The sequence below is a fragment of the Pteronotus mesoamericanus genome, unplaced genomic scaffold (genome assembly GCF_021234165.1).
Source record: "Pteronotus mesoamericanus isolate MK-2021 breed Mesoamerican mustached bat unplaced genomic scaffold, CSHL_Meso_final contig_25, whole genome shotgun sequence".
Classification (NCBI taxonomy): domain Eukaryota; kingdom Metazoa; phylum Chordata; class Mammalia; order Chiroptera; family Mormoopidae; genus Pteronotus; species Pteronotus mesoamericanus.
In genome coordinates, this window is record NW_026555105.1 from 21735840 (window position 1) to 21762944 (window position 27105).

The 27105-nt window shown below is 44.1% G+C and overlaps 1 protein-coding gene across 1 annotated transcript; it reads right to left on the bottom strand.

Annotated features, from left to right (window-relative positions):
- NSFL1C (NSFL1 cofactor) lies at window positions 1-26800 on the bottom strand. Its single transcript, XM_054573940.1, has 9 exons — window positions 26627-26800; window positions 24274-24371; window positions 15999-16073; window positions 13425-13590; window positions 12700-12792; window positions 11578-11687; window positions 11059-11196; window positions 4921-5085; window positions 1-3129 (listed from the first exon to the last, which is right to left on the bottom strand). Exons 1-9 carry the CDS (start codon window positions 26729-26731, stop codon window positions 2967-2969), a joined length of 1113 nt encoding a protein of 370 aa, XP_054429915.1. The 5' UTR covers window positions 26732-26800; the 3' UTR covers window positions 1-2966.
- Window positions 26801-27105: the final 305 nt, after the last annotated feature.

A 27105-nucleotide genomic window follows, 5' to 3' on the forward strand; every position in this document is an offset into this window, starting at 1 on the left:
GGGGGAGGGATGATGAGGGGCTGGGTTTGGGATGCATTAGCAGGAGGACCTTGGGAACTTGTCAACAGACTGGACGCGCGGTGAGGAGAGATGCAGCCACACAGCTCAGCCTGGACCAGATTGGACACTAGAAGTCAACAATGTGTTTTCTGCTCTGCTTCTCTGTCCTGGCCTGAGAAAAGAGTGGACCTGGGAGTGTGTGGGGGGTGGGAATGGGAGGCCACAGCTACAGACCATGACACAGATGTAAACCTATTTTAAAAGAACTTCTTTTATTTGGCCCTGGAAGGGAGAAGTCCTGACAGCAGTTCTTCTGAAAATCCTAGTGGTTGGGCTACAGAGCAGCAGGGAACCCACACTTCTGTACCAGTTGCTTCCATGGAATAAGCTCAGTCAGCTTTAAAGAGTTCCTGGTGGTGACCCACATGCTTTGAACTGCTGGTGGGCACACAAAAGGACATTGCCCCTCTGGGGGTGCTTTGGCAATGCCACTCAAAGCCACGAAGTTATGCTTCTCTCCTGCTGCACACGTCGGCCTCCTCCAGTGGCCATCTTCTGAAGAAGCGACCAGATATGCCCCAACTATACCTATAAGGTTGTTTGGCATGGTGTGGTTTACAAGACCAAGCAGGGACACTAAAAGAGGGACTAGTTTAGCTGAGCTTCTTAGAAAGGGCATCATCACAACTAATTTGCCTTTGTCACTGTAAATTCTGGCTCTTTCCATTAGGACATGTCCCATACATTGCACTATGCTCTTGGCCTGGCCTATTTAACTCCAGGAGGTTCCCTTATCTGCCAAGCAATTTTTGAGAGGATCCAAAATGTGTCCACCAACTAACAAAATGCCTCAGCTGAGGATGAATGCCCTGAATTCAGAAGCCCCAGAACCAGTGGCTGAGTATGCTTTCTAAAACAAAGGAAAATCTGTGAAAGCCGATCTGGGTGGATGAACGCTTTCTCTCCGGACCACCCAGAGAGGACCAGGACCGAAAACGTCCTCACCCAGACTGGATGCAGTGCCAGTGAGATGCCTGGCTCCACAGCAGACATGCCCTCTGACCTTGGGCCGGACACACCCAGCTCGTCTTAACCGTGGTGGGTGGGAATCCCAACAGGCCTTTGTGATTTTCTAGACGTGCAGGTTGTAAGTGGTGTTTTTGTGATCTCTTCTGGTGTGTACTAATAACTTAAGGAGCAACCCTGAAGTGGGGTGGGAGGGGGTTGAGTGTATGGGTGCAAGGCTGGGGCTGGGGACAAAGTGTATATACACAGGGCATGGCAATTAAGAGCACGGGCTTTGGAAGCAGGCAGACCTTACCACTTACCCAGCTGTGCGAGAGCTGGGCTTTAGGTTTTGCACTGTGAAATGGGACCATTGTGAGGCACTGAAGTACTTACAATAGCTGCTGTTATTACATAAACTCTTCAAAGCAATCCATCAGAAAGTATCAAACTCCACTGTCCTTATTCTGGTTTTTAATGGTCAAGGTGACAATAATTTACAGCTTTTCCAGACCTGCATTGTTTCCACAGTTGCTGCGACCTGCTGGAGGACACGCTTGTGGCAGATGCTGCAGCCCTGGCAGGCCCCTGCCAGTTTGGGATCAGAAGCACCAAGCTGTGTCCCTTTTTCAAGATGGCTCTTGGTTGAAATCCAAGGAGTTCCCCAACTCTGGGTATAAGTAGTGTTGGTTCTTGGCTTGTTGCAGGATGTGAAGCAGGAGTGATTGGTGAGGGCTGCTTGGAAAGAGGACTGAGGCACGTTATGATTCAAAACCAGGAGATTCTGAGTCAGTGTTGATTCTAAGTCAGTGGTTCACTTAATAGAGAGGTGGAAAGGCTTCCAAGATCCCAGTGATCCTCCTCTCCCAAACTTGCACACACACACAAAAAGCACTTATTTATGGGGGAGGGGGTCTCTACCAGGCGGCCCGAATTGCTGTAAGTTGGAACTCAGCAGGGCAGAGAACAACTGTGAGGCAGATTTGCACACCAAAGCCAAGCACAGACCTTACTCTTACTGCCAAAATTTACTCAGTACAGGCCTCCTGCAAATGCTAACAAAGTAAAAAGTGCTGGTAGCACAGGAACCCCCGCTCCTTCAACATTTTTCATGTGTTATTGAATAGCTCAATGATACCTTGATTGTTTCTCACCAAGATACCCTAACTCACTCAGGTTGGCAGGAGCCGTTACCCAATGAAAAGCTACCCCACCTATTCCTTAGGTACACATTTCTGCACATGAGTAAACCCATGACAGAGCAACTGAGAATCACTAGGTGATGAGGGAGGAAAGGGCTGGGGCTGGCACTGGCAGGTGTCACTAGAATCTCAACTGGCCCAGGCCTGGAAACTCGAATTTCCCAGGTTTGAGTGAAAGGAGCCCAGGGAAGTATTTTTCACCTGAAGGGATCATGTGCATCTAGCTCTGACCTCACACCTCAGGGGACTCTCATTGCTGCCTGTTTTCATCTGGGCAGAGATTTATTCCTATGGGAGTAAGTGGCTGCAAAGCCTCTTTCTGTAAGTCCCCCACTTCCTTCCTTATAAAGGGGGAAATCCTCCAGTTGTCATCATGGGGGTGGCAGGTGGACACACGTAGTAGATAGGTATTGTGTGCCACAAGCAATTTTTATGCACGCCCTGGAGGTAAATGACTTTAAAGCAATCAAAGCCTACTTCAGTGGGAGAGGTTCTGTATAACATGCTGGTGATATTCCTTCCATTTTTTTGGTTGTTTTTATTTTTTTCTTTAAAGTCCATTGATCGTCACAAAAACCCAGGAAATGCAACTAAAGAGAAAACAAATGTCCAACTGAGATCTAAGAACCCAGAGCTACGGAGGAGACGTGGCACTGGACTGCTGGGTGTTCAAGAAGGGGCTTGAGGGGCGGTCCCCACGGGGCAGCTGGCCGTGGGGAGCACAGGAGGAAGGCGAGGCCGCCCGGCAAGGCCAGGCGGTTATGTTAACCGCTGCACGATGACGGCGTTGAGCAGGTTGGCTTCCTTAAGGGTCTGGTTCTCATCGGCCAGCTCTTTGTTCGGGAAGGTAGTCATGAGGACAAAGCTGGTGGCAGCCATGGCTGGCCGGGCATCCACAATGAAGAGTCGAATGTCGCTGATCCTGGTGGAGCAGGGGTGTGAGTGGGAGGTGGGTGAGCAGTTGCCCTTCTCTGCTGCCCACAAACCCCACCCTGTGGAAGGCTACACCACACCCCCCAAGTCCCCTCCCCTGGCCCTGTACTCAAGCAGCCGAAGCTCTCCTTTGGAAGCACAACAGATCAGGTCACTCCCTCGCCTAAAACCCTTCAGGGTTGTTCCCATTTTCTTTAGGAGAAACACCTGCCTCCTTACTGTGGTCCCAAGGCCTAATTTTACAACACTGTCCTTCCCCTTGTTCTCCTTTCAGTTCTCCATCACACCATGCTCCCTGCCTACATTTGAGTCCCTCCTTCTAGAAGGCTCCTCTGTCTGATCCTTTCCCTGTAATCCTAATCAAGCCTTAGGCCTCGGCTCGAATGCTGCATCCACAGGGCAGCCTTCCCAAGTTCCTGGTCTCCATCCCCTGATCCTGCTTCCGTGATGCTCCTCAAGTTTGTAATCAAACAATTCTGGGATATGATTAATGTCTGTTTCCTCCTGTAGAACATGAATTCCACAAGGGTAGCAAATACATCTCTTCTGTAAATTACTAAAACTATTAGTGAGAAGAATAACCAAAGGTCAGCAATGCCTAACTGCCAGGAATCCCTCGTCTAGACACTGCCTGTGTCCTGAACCTGGTCATCATGAGAATGGAGTCATCTCAGACAGACAGCCTTTTCCCTAGGGCACTTAAATAGGTATTTCTTTCTGCCCCCAACCCTTAAAATTTATGCAACCCACCATTTGCTACACCTAAGGGCCCAGACATCCATGATAGAGTCTGAGACTGTTAGAAAACGGCATCCTGCCACCCACCAGCCAGCAGGCATTTGGGATGCGCTGTCCACCCTGGGGAGTGAGCAGCACTCACGCTGAAAGGCTGGAGTTAGTGAGTGAAGTGAAACTGAGCCAAAGAACTCAGACCAGCGAGATGGACTCACTCCCTTAACAGAAAAGCACCTGATAAACGGGTAAATGGTTCCTACTGAAGAAATGTTGGACCAAAGCCTCCATGTACTCCTGGGGCTGTTTCACAGCTTATCCAACATGTGAACCATGTCAACACGCAAAGACTGCCAAGCCATTCATTGAGCCCCATGTGTGGGTTCTGGTTTACCTGGCCTATAACTGATGAAATTTAGACACTGCTGCTCTAGAAAAAGGAACTGCCAAATATCTTCACTAGCAACAATCCTCGCCCGCTAATCACTTCATCACTCTGTGCCTGGGTTTCTTCATCGTTCAAATGGGGGAGGCATAGTTTGCTTTGATCCAGGCCACATGATCCCACATAGTAGAACAGGTATTCTAGAATTCTCAAACGCCAGATCTGGAAGTCACTTTAACAGCTAGTGGTTTTCAGAGGGAGGTGCTTTCAGAGGGAAGGAGGTGGAGAAAGCTGTCGGTGGGATGTGGGTGCTGTCTCTTCTCGCCTCAGCTGTTCAAATTTTATCTGTTCTACACTTGGATTTTAGCATGAGATTTCCTTTGAACAAAGAGTTTGGTGGCTGCAAAACCCCTAAGGAATCCAGTCCTCTAATTTTACAGATGAGTGTGACCCACAGAAGGGAAGTGAGCAATCACTAGCAACGTTTAATGGAAGCAGGGTCCAAAGACTTCAGACGTGCATACCTTCCCATCCCATTGCCTCCTTTGTAGAAAACATGGAGTGACCGCTGGTGTTAAGAGGAAGGACGGCACCCCCCTGCTCCCATTTGTGGGGCTCTCTGGGACCCTCCTAGAATAAGCTAGCCCAGAAAACATAAGGTACCTGTGGCTGTGATTAAATTTCTGCACCAGCCTCCCACCATCGGCAAGCCGTATTTGGATGTTTGTGGTAGGCTGTGACTCGTCGATTGAGATGGAAGAGCTGGCTTTGGCTTCGTTTTCTGCTTGTTGGGCTGGAGAGCTGGTATGCAACACCTGGGGTGCAGTGCTGAGGAGAGAGGACTGCGTCAGGACATGAACAGAAACAAAGCCCCTAGAAGGAGGGATATCCCGTCTCAAGTTTTTACTAAGCATTTGCTGTACCTGGCATTGTCTCTGGTGCTGCTGAAACAAAAAGTGACCAGCAGCCTGCCCTCATGGGACTTACAGGCTCAGCAGGATTTGCCTCAAACTCAGAGTTACTGATAGCTTCCCCTCACTTCTAGTGACCTTGGGCACATTATTCAGCCTCCTCTTCCTTGGTGTCCTCACCTGAACAAGGGCTTAAAGAAGGAAGGAAAGCTGTATGCATGACAGCCGAGGGTGGGGGAGTGGGATGCAGAGCTGGAGGGCCCAACAGACCAGGATAAGTTTGAGCCTCAATGAGAGAGGCTAAATGGGGAGCAGAGAGAGAGGAATGCCAAGTCTGGAGTGGATGCAGGCCTGACACAGCCTGCCAACAGCTGGCGGGATGGATACAAGGGATGAGTCCAGACTTCTCCCCTGCAATGGAACTTTCAGGCCTGCATTCCCTACTGCAACCTCATTCACGTGTGTATTTCACACTCGTGTGTCAACTATGAGGGAGGGGGGCAAGATTTCCTGAAGGCCAACTAAGTGCCTGGCACCACAGAAATTAATTATACAATACGAACAAGTCACGGTGTCGGCTGCAGTGTTGAGAGCTCAGATCTTACAAGCAGATGGGGCTAGAATTTGCCAAACAGCTATCTATGTGGTATTGAGCAAGTTACTTAAAATCCTTCAGTTTCAACAACAGTAGTAACAGGAATGTTTAATAAGGGTTAAGGCTATCTGCCTTGCTCAGTTTTTGAGGGGATTAAAGGGAAGAATCAAATAAAGCACATTTTCTGACTAACAAACGCAAAATGTACACAGAACTCCCAATTCTCCACAAGCATTTAGTCTTTGCCTCTCTCCTGTAAACCACCCTATATCTCATTCTCAGCCTTCTCTTAGCAGATGCCCTGGCCTACACCTCTGTAGAGGAGAGGTCATGAGATGAGAGCCTTTAACTAGATTGGTTCCTCTCCCTTCCCTCTGATCTTTACACTTAAAGAAGGTACTCTCAGCAAATTCAACTGGAAGTGCTTTCCCAAGTGTGTTTCCTGGGGTCCTAGTCCCTTGAGGTACCTCCAGGAAGGTTTTAGAAATGCCACTTATTACACCAACAGCATCACAGGCCACTAGCATATTAAAGATTTCAAGAGATTGTGCAGTTAAGGGGAACTTAATCTACTACCATGTCCTTTCTTCATGTTATACTTGTTGACCTCTTGCAGAGAATTTGTTTACTAAATAGCAGCCATTATTATTCAGGAGAGTCAGTGTGATGCTGGAAAAATAGCACAAAACCCACCATCTAGTCCCAGCTCTATCACGAAACTAGACAAGAGGTATGGCCTTGAACAAGTCATTCAACTTCCCAGGGCTTCAGTTTCTCCTTGTGTAGCACAAGGAATTCAGCCCAACACAGGACAGTTACAAGTGTTGCAACTGATGTTTTTGGCTTTCTGTCCAGCACAGCCTTTAGAGGATACTCATCATTTGAAGGTCAAGGAAAGCCTGAGGCATGAACTTGGCTGGTTGCTTCGGATTGTTTTTCTTACACACTCTGAAAATAAGGTGGGTTAGGGAGGCGTAATGAACATAGTGTACATTTATGAAGCATCTATCACCAAGCTGAACCCTATGCTGAGTACTTTACATGTATTACTTCACTTAATTCTCACAACAGCCTGTGAGGTGGGGATTCATCATCTCCACTTTACAGATGAGGAAACCGAGGCACAGCGAATGGGATTAAGCAACTTGCCCAAGATCCAGTGTTGGTTTGCGGTGAAGCCAGGACATAATCCAAGCTGTCTATCTAGGTCCTGTGCTCCTAACGTCTGCCACACTCTCCTGCCAGGTCTGGGAGTCAGACAGACCTAGACTTGATTTAGGGACACTGCCCAAAGACGAAGTTTCCTCATGAATAAAATGGGAGTTAAATAAAATCTCCCAGTTAAGATAATAGCTAAAAATAACACACCATACCCAGAATATAGTAGAGCACAAAAAAAAGTCTCTGTGGCTGTGTAAGAACATCCAGGAGAAAATGCAGTATGGAGGACAAGAGCAGAGATGGGAGGGAACCTGGCTCTGCACTGGCCAGCAGCGTGGTCTTGGGCATGACTTGACTCATAGACAGAGAGCAGGCTGACAGCTGTCAGGGGGTGGGATGTAGGGAGGATGAGCAAAAAAGACACAAAAAGAGAAAAACTCACGGACACGGACAACAGCGTGGTGACTGCTGAGGGGAGGGAGGTCGGGGGAGCTGGAGACGGGCACGGGGGAATGAACAGTGATGGATGGAGACTTGACTGCGGTGGCAAACACATAATACAGTGCACAGATGTGTTGTGGAATTGTACACCTGAAACCTGTATAATTTTGCTAACCAGTGTCACCCCAGTAAATTCAATAAAAATATAATAAGCCTCAGCACCCTTATTTATAGAATGGGGATCAATACAGGATTAAAGGCTGTACCATATATGAAATGCTTAGTATAATGCTTAGCTAATAGTAAAACACTCAAATAGCTGATTACTATCTTCAAGGTCCCGTTCCACTTATATTGGCCTAAATTCTGGACTCAAATCACTCAAGAGATGCTACTGTCTACCCTTGGGCTACAAAGGAAGGTTGCCAGAGAGGCAGTCCCAGCCTAGGCTGCATAAAGGAGGGTAGGGAGTGGAGAAATCTCAATACCAGGCCTTGTGATTCTTATTTGGAGTAAATTGCTCTGATCATCATGTAGGACAGCGATGTGCATTTGCTCAGGTGAAGCCCAGTCTCTGGCGCCTGACAACTGCTATCACCTGAGCCGATCCTCTCCAGCAGTGGCGGGGCATCTGCAGCAGTGGGGCATTCCACTCAGGGGCAGGAATGGTCAGATCGCATCAGAAATCTACAGAAAGAGGAGCTTCTTTACTGTCTCCCTGAAAATATCACATAATGAGTCACAGGGAGATTGAGTCTCATTCAGATCAAGGGCCTGAATCATGTGGCTGCTCATTTCCTTTGTAGTGGGAATAAAGGAGACACTAAGGTGCTTGGTTTCCACAATTTGAAGTCCTCTCATCCCCTTTTAAAAAAACGGCCACCCCAGAGAGCATGGTAAGCAGGAGAAGGTCATCCCCCCACAGCAACGACCACCCCCCAGCCAAGCGCACGGCTGGTATTTGCGACTCAAACTCAAATACATGCAGTCTTTCCCACATCTTCAAATTAGTTCCCATGCAAACTACTGCAACAGCTAAAACAACAACGAAATTTAATGTAACTGAAAGAATTTTTTCAACTCAGAACAATTTATTCATTCACTTCAAAGTATTTTTTCAGGTAACTGGAGAAAAATCCAGGACTGACTGATTTTTGAGGAAAACCTTAGAAATATTTCTCCAACGGTTGACTCCTGATCATTTTAGTTGAGAAGATAACAATGGAAAACATAATAAGGCCGTGACTGGTGTGGCTCCATTGTTTGAGCGCTGGCCTGTGAACTGAAAGTTTGCTGGATCGATTCCCAGTCACAGCACATGCCTGGGTTGTACACCAACTCCCCAGTTGGGGGCATGCAAGAGACAGCTGATCAATGTGTGTCTCACACATTGATGTTTCTCTTCCTTCCCTTTTCTCCCTCCCTTCCCTGCTCTCTAAAAATAAATAAATCTAAAGCCTCTCCACCACCCCCCCCCGAAAAAAAAAGAAAAAAAAAAAAAGTAAAATTTAAGGGGGGAAAAAAACCAAAAGGAACCTGTCCATTTGTTTAGATTCAAAAGCTAACATCCCATCTTGCTTAGCTGTATAAAACTTTTTTTGAAAGCCAAAACTGAAATAAAATGAAATTGGAATTGGCTATGAACATGTATTTAGCTGAAAAGCCTCACACATGATTATCAAGTTGTCTGGACTTGTGGGTTCACCCTCCACACTAATAAAGTATGTATTCCTGTCCTGCTAAAATAGACTACCTTAAAAATATTTTTAATTTTTTGAGATGTGGAGTCTTGCACACATTATATTGTTGGACCTTCCCATAGTAAAAGCATTTCTTATTAGTCTTACAAAACCAAACAAACCCAAACTGCAAAGTGTTCTGAGTTCTGAGCCTTTCTGAGCCTTTCCTTACAATTGCTGATGGGCAAAAAACTGATAGAACCTTTCTCGAGGTCAGTTTGACGTCTTAAAAATGTGAAGACCTTTTGATCCAGCAATTTTACTTCTAGCCCAAGATTAAGGGGCATATAAAGATTTAATTAGAGATATTCACTGCAATGTCGTTCATAATACTGGCGGCTGCCTAAATGTTTAACAGTAGGGACTGGTTCAATTATAGGACGTACATAGACAGAAACATATTAGCATTAGAAATAATATTACAAAAATACATCTACTGATGTGGAGTGACAGCCATACTATATAGATTAGGCAAAACAGCAGGTGATAAAACAACATGTTTACACATACAACGACATACATAAGACTAGAAGGATACTTCCCAGATACTAACTGGATATACCTGGGAGTTAGATTTAGGGATAGTTTTTATTCTTTACCTGCATTTTCTATTTTTTTTAAAAAGATAAACACATTTCATTTTAATAATAAAAGAAAAAATTATCTGGTGCTCTCCAAAGCTTACCATAGCTGACAGGGAAGGTACAGATGGATCACCCTGAGAATAGCTGTTCTGAACTAACCCAGGGACCCCAATGTGGTAGCTGAAATGATGAGAACAGGGTAGACTTAACTATGTTGGTTCTGGTAAATTACAACCCTATAGTCTCTGATGTCCTGAGATGTGACCCTTGCCCCCGATGAGGGATGAATGGCTGACAGGGACGTAGGGGATTCTAGGAGAGGGCCAGTCAGCAGCTCAAAACGCACAGCTGCTTAGAGACCACATTCTGATGCCTGCAGATAAGGGTGACATGAGCAAGGACAGAGGCTAGTTCAAGACCAGATCTAGGTCGGAGAGAGTATCTTGTTGTATAGGAGCATGGGAAAGAATGCCCATCAGAAGGCCAGCATTCCAGTCCTGTCTCCACCACATACCAGTCATGTACCCAAGGGCAACGCCTAAAGTCCAAGAGCCTCAGCTTTCCCTTTGTAAGATAAGGACAGTAATATGCTCTGAGTGCCCCTCATGTGCACTCTGTTCCCTCTGAAGAATATTGGTCAAGTGATTCCCATGACCATGGCCCAAAAGTGAGTGGGCTGCTGAGAGAAGGAAGCCTGCCTATGGGTCGGTCAAGGGTCTAGTGGGAGAATTCTACCTATCAGAGGTAATAGTGACTATTAATTACTAAGATCCTATCAGGGGTTTGAATGTAAGATGGAGGCCATGGCAGAGGATAAAGGCAGAAAAAGTCACAGGAAGTGACATAGTGAATGTCAGAAAGAGCCACAGAAGTAAGAGCTACCATAATGGTGGGCCGGCAGCCTGCACTGGGCAACAATGAGCTGGATCCCGAACAATGCTGCCGCAGAGCTTTCTGGGAGGGAGAGTCTGGGAGTCCTGAACATGTGTATCTGTTCCAGCCTTAAGCCACCAAGGTTACCCCTGCCATGAACACCCTTAATTAGAGTCAAAGCAACGATGTGCTACCCTTGCTGCTTATACCGGCTGCTCATTGTGGGGCAGCGCTGCATGTTCTTCACGCAATAATAATCAAGGAGATTTAGGACTCTTGTTAGTCCCATTTTATAGCTGGGCAAACTGAGACTAGACAGTCTAAGGTCAAGTGGCTAGAAAGCAAAGAAGATTAATGTCAAAGCCTGCATTCTCCATACTCTCCCTCCTATAAAAATAAAATGTGAAGTACTCTGTAAAGATTTAGACAAAGTGAGCAATATGCAGAGTTTGCTGAGCCCGGCAGGCAGCTCCCCTCTCACCCGTGCTGCTCTTTACCTGCCCAGTTTCTGACCCTCGCCAGTGAAGGCTTTGAAGGCTCCTTTGGGCTTCACAAATTCCTCGTCTCGATGGTCCTCCATGTCCAAATTCACCTGCCCACCGTGAGCTAACCTCCGCAGCTCTGCTGGCACCTCCCTGTGGAGAAAAGGCAACGCTGGGACTCACACAGAGCAGGACGGGAGTGAGAGTGATTGGTAGAAGAATAAACTTTTCAATTCCAATTGTGAAAATCAATGGGCCTCTACAGAAAGCTGGCCACTCTACTGACTACTTGTCTTGCCTCCCCTTCTCTCGTCTGCTCAAAGGCACAATAGAGACCTATATTTATTTGGTCACTTGGCTCTGCTCAAGGCCCAAAGGAGAAAAACAGACACAGAAGGTTTTTGGCACAGATCTGTGAATCTGTACTTCCACTGTGCTAAATCTGCTTACAAATGTTTACTTCTTAAACAGTTGGATCAGACTCTTCTTTTCCTCTCACTGACATGGAACCTGGAGGAACGTTTTTCTGCTCACCCTCTGCGGATGGACTCCAGAAACTGGGCATTAGATGGGTCTTGGTAGCTTCTGAGTTCGCCATTGTCCAGGCTGAATCCACTCTTCCAGAGCTTCAACACTACATGAACCTGTGACAACAGGAGGTAAGCAGTCCATACACTACCAGCAACCTGGCAAGCACACCACTGTGAACCTGCAAGTTAGCAGGTTTTTACTATTTTACTGTGCCATTATTAAAACAGAAAGACAAATAAATGCATGTGCAAGAAAATCAACCAATCAAGTAAACATTAACCTAAAATAAGATAATATGGCACAGGTTAAGAGAATGGGCTTTGATTTAAGCAGACCTATGTCTGTGCCTTTATTTTGCCAATTGCTAGCTCGGTGGCTCTGAACGGGTGACTCAATCAAAACTGTGGATTCGTCTGTAGGGCTGCCAGTGTGCTTGGCACATAGCTTGTGCTAATCTACATTATTCACAGACTAGTTTGCAGTCATTAAAAATACCTGACATATTCACAGAAAAGGGCCTAGAAGGCTAAAAACCAACATATGAGCAGCTGCTGCCTCAGGTGGATAGAATTTCTATTTTCTTCTTCCTTCACTTTATTTTGGAATAAAACCCAAAATCGTTAAAAAAAATATATTATGGGACCTAATGGTCACAAAGCTATATGAAAAAGTTTATGGCATTAACATGAAATTAAAACAACCTCAAAGTTGTTTATATAGTATGATTACTTACTGGAGGGGGGACCCTTATGTACAAGGACAAGAGGACCAGATTATAGCAAGAAAAATTTTTTAAAAACTTGCATTTCTGCCCTCTTTGGATGGTCTGGGGACTGACCTCTCTAGCTGTGCTTATCCCACCAGAGAACCCTGGATACACTGTTCCCCTGCCTGAAATCCATGGAGTGCCAGCAAACTCCTTCATCTGTCCCTCTCCTCTGCCCAACCAGATGAGAGCTACCTTTCATTCTCAGGTTAAGCCTCTCTGTACGTGGACCACAGCAAGGGCACTGTTTCTTCCCCTTCAGAGGCTGCTAGTTCATGCATAGATGCGACAAATCCCTTCTGAAAATGGCAGCACAGTTCACAAGCATCCCTCACTAAAGAAGGTGGATGCACACTCACATCTTGACCGGAATGCCGTCTCCTTTCTCCTGCCACGTACGCAGACTCTTCCTCTGGTGCTGCCCCAAGGCGGTAGCCACCCCCTGCAAATGGCTATAAAAGACAAATTCATAAACACTTGAGGAGTGGGTCAATGGTGTTGGGGTTACTCAGATACAATGATGTATTGAAAGCTTGTTAACTACTAGATATGCTTTCTCTGGGTGTCAAAGTCTGAGCTACAGGCCCAAGCAGAACTGCAGTGCCAGCTACAGGCCTGGCCATGAAGTGGCCAGGATTTGGGCAAGAACTGGAAGAAGGGGATGCTGCTTAGCTAAAGAGAACAGTTGCTCCTAGCTCTATTCATCATGGCCAGATAGAAATCTATGTAGAGGATAGCAATGAAAAATTTTGGATTTTCCCAAAGAGACAGGAATCCAGGTTTTATGTAAAACAGGTGGTTATTCATTCAATTAAAACAAAATAAAGCAAAACACAAGTCAAATTGGATAGGCCACATAAAACATGTGCAGAACCTCATGCAGGCTACTGGTTTGAAAACACTGCCCCAAATCTTGATTTCGTGTTAAGGCGTAGGAGCAACTGTGCTGCCCTTCTGTGCATAAGAGTGAGTGAGTAAATGAAAAATAAAACAAAAATCCAGTCACCACTGGGGTGAGGAGGCCCCCTTCTCCCGCTCTGGAACCTAAGTCCTGTGGACAGAGACGATGACCCTCTATGCTCACTCTTGGTTTACTGGTCTCTCCAGGGCTCTTGGTCACTCGTTCCACAGCTACGGCTCCGTGTTCCTTGGCACCTTTAAATAGATCGTCCACCAGCTCGTTGGGACTTTTCTTCCTGGGAGGGCCAACAATCTGTTGTCCACTTCTCTCTGAGCCTCCGGCATAAAACCTGTGCAGAAAATGCACATCTAACACCAAACGCACTTGGAAACGACAAATGTGCCAGGTTTTAGGCTAGGTGCTGGGCACACTGAGTGAAGGGTAGTATGCCCATCTTTAGGGAACTTACTGTCTAATTGGGGACATATGTAAGGAGGCAGGCAGGCATAATGCAGTGTGAGCAGCAACAGAGGTCAGTATAAGGGGTACTCTGGGGACACTGAGCCGGGGAGGACAGTCAAGGCTTCCTAAAAAGAGTATCTTCTGAGCTGGGTCTTGAGGATGAGTTTAACAGGTGAAGAAATCAGGGAAGGGCATTCCAGGCATGCATGATAGCACGTCAGCTCCAGAGTCCCAACTGGCAATTATCCATCCAGTGGCCAGCACCTCTCTAGGACATAGCAACTACAGTCACATTCAGAAGCAGCTACTGCTAGCAGCTCTGGGTTAATGGTGACAGTGGCATGGTTAGTACAGGCAGCAAGGTTCCAGTGTTGGCTCTGCTGCTGAGTGACACTGGGCAAGCCAGTGCATTGCCCTGTATCTTACTTTCTTTATCTCTGAAATGCGAGGGAAGAACCACATGCCCTACCTACCTGCTCCTTAAGTCAGGGCCGTGAGGTTCAAATCAGCAGATGTATGCAAAAGAACAAGCACAGAGTAATGCACACATGTAAGGTGGTATGATACCAAGAGCTCACCCAAGCCTTACCTCACCTTGTTATTCTTGTGACATACACTGGGGACACTGAGGAGAGGGTGCTGGAAAAGGTCAGAGATGCTCAAAACAAGCCTCAAGACACCCACATGGAGCTTTGCAATGGGCCAAGCGTGGCTTGAGATTTACCTGGGTCTGAAAACCAAGAGTCACATAGCCTGACTAGCTGCTTCCTTATTACTTGTATTCACAGCTAAGTCAACAGCATGTCTCTGGGTGGGGGGATTTAAGAACCTATAAAAATTAGCCTCAGTCTTTTCTTTCCTCACATTGCCTAGAGAATGCAAGACAAGACCGACATCACCAGTGCCGTCAGGTCTGAAATGCTGAGTGGCCAAGACTGATGCCTGGAAGATGTGACATGATGGGAGGAGGAGAAGGATGAGGAGGAGGTCATTTAGGAGCTGGGCACTCACATATTTGATGACACTGCCTGTCACTCCAGGAGTATAAAACCCTAAAATTAACATTTATTTCTGAACCTTGAGTGTATCTAAGAAGGCTCTGAGGTGATGTGAAGTGTATACAGATTAAATCAGAGAAAAGAACATACATAATATCTCAGCCCACCTCCCAAAGAATGACCATGATGAGCTAACTGCATCTCCATAATGGCTATTATACAGTATTCCTTAGGGATGTTTGACAGACCCAGGCAGAGTCCACACGGAAGCAAAACCCATGAAATGACCCTGCAGCCATTCATTCTTGCTCATTCCAGGGAGATGAAGTTCTGCTCAACGGACTATAAGGTCTGTATTAAGCGACCTCCAAGCCTTGCTTTACAAACTAGGAGCCTGTGATCAATTACCTTAAAAATATTCATGCCCTTGACCTGCTATTTTCATTTCTAGAAACTATTCTAAGAAAATAATCTGAAACGTAGTCAAAGATTAACAGAGATGTTCACTGCACTGCCATTTACAATGGTAGACGCTGAAACAATCTAAATGTCGGACATCTCGTATGGTGGCTTATTAGTCATTGAAAACACTTACAAAGTATTTTAATTACAAGAAACGTTTAAGATATAGCAGTAACCCAACAAAAGCAAAAAACAAAATTATCTGACCATCACCATGTATAATACAACATAAAACAAATTATATTTATGACCAAGACTGAGTGGAAATATGCCAAAATATTAATGTAGTTACCAAATGGTAGATGAGTGTTATATTTTTTCATTATACTATTCTGTATTTTCCACAATGAACATTAATTTCATTATAATATTCCTAAAAGTTAAATACAAAAAGTGGGGCAATATACACTTACAAGCCTTTTATTGTTTATTATGTGATGCATTGCTTTTTTAATTAAAAAGAAAACACTGGAATAAAATACATAAAAAATAATGATACCTGGTTACCTCTGGGTTGGGGTATTATAAATGATTTTTTTCTTTCGTATTGATTTGTTTCCCTTCCCATAATATTCTTCTATAAATACATATTATTTGATAATTAAAAACAAAAAACAAACCCAGACTACACGAAAACGAAAGCAGTAGTAACGGGACAGGGATTACTTCTAAGCGATCTCTGAGTCGGGGGAGGAGACTGCTTCTAGTATGTGTGTGACTAGTCCACAGTAGTAATGGTAATGATAATCAACTACATTTACCCTTCTAAATGATCCACACATTACCGTGATTTACACATCTTCAAGGACTTTTCTGTGCCTCATAAAAGACTCACCTCTGGCCCTCTTCCTCATCCTCATCCTCGTCTTGGTCATGAATGAGGTCTTTGAAGGATGTTACCCTATTATCGCTGGAGACACAGAAAAGAGCAAAATGATCTTAGGGGAGTTCAAGAAAGGTAACAACCATCACCAGTCTTAGGGAGTTAAGGATACTGGGGCCAGATTTTTTTGGTGGGGCATAAAGATCTTCATGGAAGGAGGTTAAACTCTTAAGTTTTTATGTAAAACTTTTTCAACTCTTCAAGGTTGCATAGGACTGAGAATAAATTAGAAAAGGGGGGAATGAGATGCAGGTCTCTACTACTGGATTGGCCAAAAAGTCCATTTAGTTTTTTTTCCATAAAATAAAAGGCACATTTTTCATTTTCACCAATAAACTTCATGGATTTAGGTATTTTGAGTACGCTGGCTATCTCCCATGTGGTATAACATTGATTGTTCTCAACTACTGTATTGATTTGATTGCTATCAACTTCAACTGGTCTACCTGACTGTGGAGTATTGTCCAGGGAGAAATCTCCAGCATGATACTTTGCAAACCACTTTTGATACGATCGGTCACAACACCTTCTCCATACACTGCACAAATCTCTTATTGCATTTCAGTTGTGTTTTTACCTTTCTTGAAATAATAAAGCATAACGTGCCAACAGTATCGTGCATTTTCTTCCATCTCCAATATTAAAATGGCTATACAAAAATTCAAATTTTTTTCAGTTTTTCTTTTTAAATGCATGCTGATGACAGCTGTCACAGTACAATCTACCAAAATTGTTTCAAATGAAGTTAAAAACAACTAGGTAAGCACTGCTAGAGCCATGTTACAGAAAAAAACCCCACAAAAAACAGACTTTTTGGCCAACCAAATATTTAAAAAACTTACTAATGAATAGCTATTATAATTAATTAATTTTTAAATACTGAGGGAATGCCTTGCTAGGGACTGACCTAAATGGTAGGTCTGTACAGATGAACATACACAGTTCTTACCATTGAGAATTCTTACAGGCACTTTGGCCAGGAAACCATCATTAAATACTGTGCAACAGGGTTATGACAGAGGGAAACACACGGGATATATGAGCATAGAGCCATGCTCTGAGTGGGAGAAGGGGACCATCAAGAAAGGTTCCCCAGAAAAATGCAACATTTGGACTTCACGCTGAAGAACAGGTAGGCTGTCATTCAGTTGGATGCGGATACTGGGGCTGGTATCAACAGGGCACTATGGGAAAGCAGCATACGCACATACACAGAGATCATCAAGAGTAACACATTAGAGGAAGGACAAGTGGTCAAGATGCAGAAATGAAATGAATATGTGGGCAAGGAAGCCTCTGCTTGCTTCTATTGCAGTTTAGTCAAGAAGTATTTATCAGTGTTTAGAAAAAAGGCAGAGTTGTCTGGGGTGTGGTAGGGCGGGCGCACTAATAATCAGTGTCAGAAGGGTTAACTTCCCTCCTTTGACATTGTCTTACACTGACCCTTTTTTTCTAGTTTAGATTTGTCCCCAGGGAACAATCTTAGTTTTCAAGGATCACAAGACACACATTTTTATAAAAACATTTTCTGTATTTCTTAGGAGAAAACAGTAGCTTTCCTATGACATGGGGGTAAGAGGGTAATACAGATTTAGTGAGGCCACACAAAAAAGGACTCGTTGTTTACTAGGAAGAAAGCTCCAGTTCAGTCTTGAAGATTGATTTCAAGGAGAAAAGCAGGGGAAGAAGCAGGCTTTGATGTCCCATCAACTAGAAATGGGAGGACAAAGACCAACTGATGAGGCAAATACATCCCCTGTGTGAGTTAGCTAAGAGCAACCTCCGGGGCATCCCTTGATGCGCTATAGGACACTGTTCAAAAAAATAAATATCCTGTCTCTCTGTTGTTAAACACCTTCAAATACACATGTGTAACACCTGAGCAAGCCAACTGCCCTGGCTATGGGATTGATTCTTTTCCCTAACGTTCTTACACCTAGACTCTGCGGAGTACCTAACAGGGACTACAGTGTCCACATACCTGGGTCCGATTCCAACTTAGCCACCCACCCTGGGATCTTAGGCATGCTAATGAAGTTTCTAAGCCTTCGTTTTCTCATGTGAAAATGGAGTCAATCACAGCACCAACCTCTTAAACTTTCTGTGAACAGTCGGGGCAGTGATGAATGTTGTAGCGCATTTCAAGTACTGCTCTTGAGCAGTGGTTCTCAAAGTGTTGGTCCTTGGACTGGCGCATCCTTATTACCTGTGAAACTGTGAGAAATGCAAATCCTCAGGCCCCACCTTAAGACTACCTCTTCAAACAGAAACTCTGGAGGAAGGCCTAGCAATCTGCTTTTGAGGGACCCTCCAAGTAATTCTGAGGCATGCTCAAGTTTGAGAACCACGGCTCCGAGAGTTGCCTTAATGGTAAGGATGTCTTGAGGATGTTGCCAATTTCAGAATATTTTGTCCAAGTCCTCCACAAATTGGCAAAATGCGTCAGAAATCTTAATTTTTCAGCATCAAAACTCTATCTTCCAGGCTACCCTGGCATCGTGAACTGGCACAAAAGTTCTTTGTCAGATCACACTTTTTGTGGTGCGAACTGTCCAATATAGAAACCATTAGTTACATGGGGCTACTGAGCCTTGAAATGTGGTTAAGTGAAAATAATTAATTTTAAATAATTTAAACAGACCCATGGGACTAGTGGCTACCATATTGGACAGTATAGTTTTAGAGAATCAGAAAATGGCAGTCCCTGAAATTCTCAAAAAGTATAGTTTTGTTAGCTGAAAGGAAAAAAAAGAAAAACAACTAACTGTTACCACTTGGTTGACCCTGTGCTAGGTATAGGAGTAAGAGGTACAGAACAGGAAGGTATAAGTAGCTTTGGATTTGGACAGACTTGGGTTTGAATCTGGCGTAACAGCGTACTCAACCTCTCTAAGATGCAGCATCTTGACCTGTGAAATGGTGAGCACCATACCTACTTCCACAGCTATTGATATCTAAGTAGAGAACATAGGTAAGAATATCTGGCAGAACTGTAGATGTGAGTGCTCCTGAAATTCTAGCCCTCCCACTTCCAGGAACTTACAATTTACTTAGGGAGAAAATATTAAGTTAAATGGCAGGAGAAGAGTTCGAACAACATAGTAGAGATGTCAGCAAGCAATACAAGGAGGATATGAATCAAAGAAGTGAATGAATTATAGTTGTGACTAGAGTGCTGAAGCACAAGTCTGTGGCATGCTGCCTATGGGCTAGGATAACATGCTCAATAGGGAAGGTAGAAATGAAGCTAAACCCAGAAAGAGGCATGAGATTTGGACAGGCAAAAGCAAAGGAGGGTGCATGCCCAATCTGGTGAGAGGCTGAAAAAAAAAAAAACCAAACAAAAAACAGAAGAACCAAATATAAGGCAAAAATAAGACACCAAATTAATCAGTCTGGGTAAAATAAAGATTTAAGAAATGAGAAAAAGGGGTTAAGATTAGGAGGGTAGGTTCATGGCAAACTCTGGAGGACCCTGATGCCCACAAGAGGCGGCAGTACTTCATTCTGCTGAATGCTGGAAGCAGAAACAGATCTGCATTTGAATCCTTATTTTATGAGCTGTGAGATCTTGGGAAGATGCCCAGCTTCAGTGTTTTCACCTGTAAAATGGGAATAGTAACAGTACTTACCTTGTAGGGTTGTAGTGAGGACTAAAGAAATACATATGTAAGGACTTAACCCAGTACCTGGCACTTGCTACGTGCTCAACAAATGACAGCTGTTACTATTGAGTTTAGACTTTCTCCTGTAGCAATGACTAAACTTTTTGCTGTCCCACAGACCTTTGAGAATCTGAAACTGCTATGGATTTCCTTGCCAGAAAGATACAACATACAAATTTCTGTCTACACTTTCAGGTAATTTATTAACTGTCTCACATTCATTCCAGATTTCTCCAAAAGGTTCAGGGCCTCTACATTAAGAACCTCTGTTCTAGGGTCAAAGGAATAACTTGCTAAATGTTGGTCATGGTAGCAGTGACGACATGAAAGATATGAGAAGACGACAGTGGATAGACAGAGACCTGGAGGAGGGCACGTGTCCTCAGTCAGGTCACACAGGACTGGGGGTGAGGAAGGAGGCCACACACAGAATTCCTTTGACGTGCTAGCACAAGCCTGGCTTCTGAGAATGTACTTGGTGTTTTCCTTCTGGACAAGGACAACAATGCAACAAACTGTGTCCTCCCTCTCCCTCCGTGCCAAGTCTGAGGCTTAATCAAAGTAATAAAGCAAGGCCTTCAGGTTTGCATGTATTAGTCTTTTATTCCCCCCAGTCTTAACATTAAACTCTATTTCCTTGATTCTTTTGTCTCTTTTTAAATATGTATACTTGCAAAATGAGACAGGGAACACAGAAAGATTGGGAAGGTGAGGATGGATGCTAATATTAATAAAATGACAACGATAGGTAGCTAACATTGACTGTGTTCAAAGTGCTTTGTAAGTATTAACTCATTTACTCTCCTATCTGGTAGGCACTACTACCACTCCCATTTGACAAATGAAAAAAAACTGAGGGACTGAGATGTTAAATAACCTGTTCAAGGTCACAAATATCCACAGCAACAGGGCTGGGATTCGAACCTAGGTAGTCAGGCTCCTAGGGCCATGCTCTATTAAACCACTCCCTTAATAGGCCTTGGGGACTACTAGAGATGTGTGAATATGTGACTGACATCATAAGCTAAGTTTCAACTTCTCCCGCTCTGTATTTCTGACATGCCAACACCCCAGCAGTAAACTAGGGCGGCTATGAAAGACTCACACCCCAGAAACGAGCAGCTGCAAGAAGAGCCCTTATCCTAATAGCCATGTCCCAGGCAGTGACATCCTCATGTGCCATTGACCCTGCGGAGCTTGTGAGCGACAAAATTATTGTAGGTCGAGAGATACGTTACTAGTATGTGCTGAAATATGAAAAAAAATTTAAAATGCTGCAAATTTGCAATTATAGTCATGTAATAAAATACATGATTTTTTTTCAGTCACAATCTAGAAATTACTAAACAAAGAAATATAAAAACATAAAGATTAAAAAATTTTTCTTTTCAAATAATGGAAACATAGGTATTGCTAAAAAATACAACCAAAAAACGTCTTGAACATTCATTAATCATAATCTTCCATAGTTGGCTTTCCAAAATGTTTGTAATAGTCATCACAAACAACATTGTTATGCTGAAGGCATAAACACTTTTCACACTTGCAAAAATACTTTGATAAGCAGCTTGTTTTGGATGTATAGCACCTAACACATCTTTTTCTTTTTCTGCGTGTCAATGGAGCCATATCTATGTTGTTAGAATTTTCTTCAATTTGTGTTTGAAATTGATGAAGTTTCAGGTGTAAAGGCTTATGTACACCTGTAGAGATGTCTGGCCCCCTTTTTATTTGTTCTAACACTAACTGCATCACGAGATTTCTAATATTCTACTCCTTATTTTCACATTGCTGTTCAGCATATGAAGTCTGAACATTTATTCCTGCAATATTCAAAACTGTGTAGAATATAACCACAGGCCAGCTCCTGGTGTTTCTGGTCATATTATATGTATATACCATTTGGTCCACAGTGTCAACTCCTGACTTCATTTGGTTATAACATTCTATTATGTCATGCTTTTGCAAATCTAAATTTATGGCATCATCAAGACGCATACTTGAAACTAAAATTGAGTTTTTCCCCTTTTTTGGGTATATGAGAGACACAGGTGTGCAATCTGTACCAAGAGCAAGTTAAATTGGATTTTTCAGGCCTGTTTTTAGAAGATACACATTCAGGGGTAGTTGGGGTTTATTCTTATGAACAGTGCCTACATATGAAAGTTGCTGCTTTTTCAAGTTGGAGATAAGATTTGTATCAGTGAACCAGTTATCTGCTGTAATATTACAGCCTGATGCGTAAATGGATTCTGTGAGTCGCTTGATTATGCCTGCTGGTTTATTGCTAATCAAATAAGGACTTTCAGGCTGCTTACCGACATATATTTCAAGATTTCCTATGTAAAATACTTTTGAATTGACCACAGCAAAAATTTTTATACCACCTTTACTGGGTTTGGGATGGAATATAAAGTCTAAACTCACACCTGCCTCTAAATCCAGGTAACATTTTGTCTATTGTTACATTCTGTCCCATAGAGTAACATAATTTATAATTTTCTACAAATGCTGAGAAAATGTCTCTATCAGCTGCTAATTTGTCCCCTATCAGGCATTCTAAGCAGGTAAGTTTGTCATCAAACCCAATACTATTATGAATAAATCTAAATCTCTGTAAAGATATTGTAAGTCTAAAAAGTTCAACCCCACTACTGCCTGTAGCCCACAAATCCTACAAATTTAGCTGATTGTTGCAATGAAAACCAGCTAGATACAAGAAGCCTAAAAATGCTTTCAGTTTGGTTTTGTCTATTCATTTGGCATCTCTTTCTCCTTAAAACCAGTTCAAGATAGAATCGATGTATTTATTTGTATATAATAAGATTAGATCTAAAATATCATTTGTGATAAACCAGTTCCAAGTTTCAAGTTCTGTCCTGGCATATTCTGTGTTTGGCCAAACTAACGGAAGCTGACCCAATGTATTCTGTGGCTGTTTTCTAATTTGTCTTCTTATTGGATTTTTCTTCCATTTTGAGTCTTTATCCTTTCCAAAAAAATACTCTTCATTCGTGTCACATTCATCTTCACTTTTTTCACTAGAAATATCTTGCTTGGTATCTGAATCTTCTGAATGAACTTCAATATAATCTTCATCTTCTAAATCACTTTCATTTTCTTACTGGACTCTATCATCCTGATCACCGGACTCTAGTAGCATTCACTGAAGTTCTTCAACATCTCTTGGATTATTGAATTGACATATTTTTCCAGCAATTTTCAATGGTAAATGAAAAAAAAAACAACACAACACTGACTTCCAAGTTCGGGGGAATACAAAAACAAAAACAAAAAGAGCTACACCAATACTGCCTTTGGAGTTTGCAGTATCTCTCAGATACAGTTTACTATTGAGTATCATACACACTTACGAAACATGAGTTATAACTGAATTGACAGCTTAAAGGTTACTGCAGCTAGTCATGACCTTGAACCTATGCACCCGATATATGTAACAATATTTAAGGGCTTTTCTCTCTCAGATCAGTCGCGACCTCCGCAGGGTTAAGGGCATCTCACAGGTTAGCACCTATGAGTAATGAAAAGATGAGTTGCCAGCAACCTCTTTCCGCTGGAAGTGAGAGGTAGGGAAAGAAGTTAAAGAAGCAATGAGATCTGAGGTTAATGTTCCTTTAAGAGGAGGAAATGTAATTTAAGGCTCAGAAACACAATTCACAACCCTGCTGGCAAAGAAACACTGTTATCTATATTCGAGGGTTGAATTCAAACCCAAATAAATTTTTTCTGGTAAAAACATATTGCAGAGAATAGAAGCAAATTAAGCTAAAGTAGAGAGAAGCTGCAGCTCAGGCACTTGTAAGAGGCCTTGCCTCTCTCCTGCAAGAGCAGCACTGTCTCACCCTGCAGGTCACCACAGTGATCTGCCCTAGGAACCTTGGAGCCAAGGGAGCTGGGACTTGGGATGGAAATAGGATTATAAAGGTTAACAGCAGTTCACCTAGTAAGATAAGGTCTCCATAATCAATTTGGGAAAGGGTAGGTTACATTGGTTTATTTTCTCTAAGACTTCTTAATAGGGTAATGAGCATCCTAAAATATCAAAAACAAAACTACTTTCTAAAGTCTAATCTTCTACACCTATAGCACCCCTGTGGAAGTCCTTTAGTTCTACTGAAAACCTACAGAGATGGAGAGGTCACTGCTAATATTTCCTATATAAAAGATTGAACACCTTAAAAGTAGATTGTGTGGTTTCCCCCAGGATTAGACCATAAATCACACTCACATAAAGAGTCGCCACCTCAGTGTGTTACACGTATCTCTATAGGAAAGGAACAGTCAGGTCAAACAGGGTTGGATTGGGGGAAGGCAGCCTCCACACAGACTTCATCTAAGGTGCTAGCACAAACCTGGCTTTGGCGATTAGTGTCAGCATTTTCTTTCTGGACAAGGAGCTACAACCCACCAGTCAGTCTAGCTTTTTCACTCAAACTCACTGGCTCATATCCCTGGGCCTGAAGCCTCCATCAAGTTAGAAAACAGTTCCTCTTCACTGCTGGAAGCACACCCATATAGCAATAACTGAAACTGGCTCTTACCTGGGGGCTGTGCCTCTGGACACTGAACTGGGGGTTGCCTGCGAAATGGTCACAATATCTTCATCGCCTCCATCCTCATAAAAGCTCGCCAGGGCGATCTGAAACAGAGAGGTAGTAACTTGGGATCCTTAAATAGGCCTTCATCTGACATATATCTCCTGTGAGTACAAATGAGCAAAGACATAAAGATATGGTCCACACTTATAAGTAGGTATGAATCTGGAGGCCATAGAAAATTAGACCATTAGTCTTCATGTTGCCTGAAACAAATTCCACATACTACGGGGGAAAAATAGCAAGAAGGGTGGGACGAAGGCATCCCTCATTCTCATTTTATTAAAAAATGTGATCAAGTAAAAGCAGTGTACATTTATCGAGCATTTATTTATGTGCCACACTGAGTGTAACTGACGTGTGTTAACTTATTTCATCCTCAAAGAACCCTATGTAATTAATACTATTATCTTCTCATTTTATAGTTGATACAGAAGTACTGAGACATTAAGAAAAATAGCCCAAGGTCACACAGTTGGTTAGGAGCAGAGCCAGCTCCCATCCCGGACAGTGTGTTCAGGTCCTTATTCTCAACTCCTGTGATAGCCAGGAGTCAGGAACTGTGAGGCCAGTCCAGATTGCTACTTCTGCTTTCTCTTTGAGGTCCAGTTTCCTAATCTCTGAAATGAGGACAGCAAGCCTGCACTATGGATGAGAGGATTCATTAGTGTTTATGCATAGCCATGTCTTAGCTCTATGCGCAAGGAATATGCAAGTCTTTTGGCCATTTGAGATTGTATGTTTCTCTTATCAGGTCAACAGGTAAGTATTTACTAATCACTTACATTGCACAAAGAAATAAGAGCACTGAGGTCTACAGAGATGAAAAAAACATGGCTCTTGTCCTGAAGGTCACCAGCCTTATGGCAGGCAGTGAGCTGTTACGGGACGTAAATCAGCCTATTAGAAATAGTGTGCTTTTGCTGGACGTAATAGGCCTACTGGGAGAAAGTGTGCTATCATGGGATATGCACTAGGATGGTACTGAGAGGTGCCTACATTTAAGTCCTAGCCCTGTCAGGCAAGTCATGTCACATGCATGAGCCAGTTTCCCCACCTACAGCATGAGAAGACTGGGACTGATGACCTACCAAATGTAATACTTCCAGGCAGAAGCTGCATTTTGTATTTCTGCCCTGCACAAGGGCTTCATTCACACTGTGTGACTACAGAGGTGTAATGATTTATCTCTTTGGGGAAGCAATTTAAATGATGAAGTCAGCAGACCCACTTCAAATCCCAACCTCACCACTTACTGGCTGTGTTGCCTTAGACATATCACTTACCCTCTGAGCTTTGAGTTCTCATATATACAATGAGACTGGTCTTTACCTCAGTGTTGCTAGGATTAAACGAACCATCATATGTAAAGTGCCAGGTATATAGTGGTTAAGAGTTTGGGCTTTGGAATCAGACACCACTGTTCTAACGTTATCACTTCACCTGGTATGTGGCGAGGCCTCGAGCAAGTAACTTAACCTCCCTAAACATGGGCTGCAGAATGACTTAAGACACGTAATGCTGCTAGATAGCATCTGGCTCATGGTATGTGCTCAAAAACGTTAATCATCCTCTAAAATGTAAGCTGGCCGGGAGCATTTCCTCAATCCTTTCTACAATTACTGAATACCTACTGCGTGACTGGTGCTGTTCTAGGCGAAGGCGATGAAACAGTTTACAAAAACCCATGCCTCGTGTGGCTCATCTTAATGTCTTAATAAGTACTTATGGATATATAATACGTGCCTGTGAACTAGACGATAATCTCAACGAGACCCCCATTTTACAGATCAGGTAACTAAGAAAGCTAAATAGGCGACACCACCCCAGAAGCAGTTCTCCCAGCAATGAGATAGGAGGGGGCGTGGGCCAAATCCTTGGCCGGGGTTCTCCCTCCACCAGTGGTCGGGCTACAAAAATGAAAATAAACGACCACTCGTCACCAGCGCCGCTCCACTCCGGCCCAGCCTCCATCCCAGACGGCCAGGCTGCCACGCCCCCAGCTCCCCCACTCCACGCGAGTTGTTGCAGTGCCCAAAGTCTCGCGGGCCCAGCGAACCGGAGAGGAAGAAGGGGAAACTGAGGCCAAGCAGAACAGGTCGGGGCTGGGGCTGGCCCGCGTTTTCCCACGACCAAGCCGAACTGGCGAAGCGTAGAAAGCGGGCACAGGCGCCTGGGGCCTGTGTCGGGCTGCGGCCCGGCGGGATGACTGTGCGCTTCGGCCACCACGGGCTTGACGCGCCAGGTGCCCGCGCCCTGCACCCCAGCCTGCCCGACGCCGCCTGCCTCGTGACATTACCTGCAGGTCCCAGCCGGCCGACTCAAGGAAGAAGCGAGCCCGGTCTTCCTCGGTACCCGTCACGGCCACGAACTCCCTCAGCGCCTCCTGCCTCTCGGCCGCCATCTTCGCCCCGTGTGCTGCCCAAACGGCTCCGGTGGTGGCTGCACAGCCTCAGCCGCTCTGCCGCGTTCCGCCCGCCCGCCCGCGGGTAGGCCTGCCTAGCCAAGCACCGCCCTGCCTCAGGCCCCGCCTCACGCGGTGCCTCCTGCAAAGTCCTCCGTGCCACAAAGTCCGCCACTTCGCTCTGGCCGCAGCCCAACGGCTGGCGTGGGAGCAGCCCGAAGGATGAGAGGCAGGGCGGGTCTTAAACACCAATGTAGAAGGGAGGATCCTGAAAGAGTCAGAGTCACAATTATTAATGATATCATCCTGTCTTTTCATTAATTTATTCATTCTTCCATTCACTTGTTCAGATATTTACTGAATGTTACCAAAGG

Coding starts and splice junctions, on each gene's coding strand:
- NSFL1C (XM_054573940.1), bottom strand. CDS start 26,731: ATGGCGGCCGAGAGGCAGGAGGCGCTGAGGGAGTTCGTGGCCGTGACG. Junction 12,793..13,424: donor GAGAGACCAGTAAACCAAGA/GTGAGCATAGAG, acceptor TGTCTTTTATAG/CCATTTGCAGGGGGTGGCTA. Junction 5,086..11,058: donor GAGGGTCAGAAACTGGGCAG/GTAAAGAGCAGC, acceptor CTCTCTCCTCAG/CACTGCACCCCAGGTGTTGC.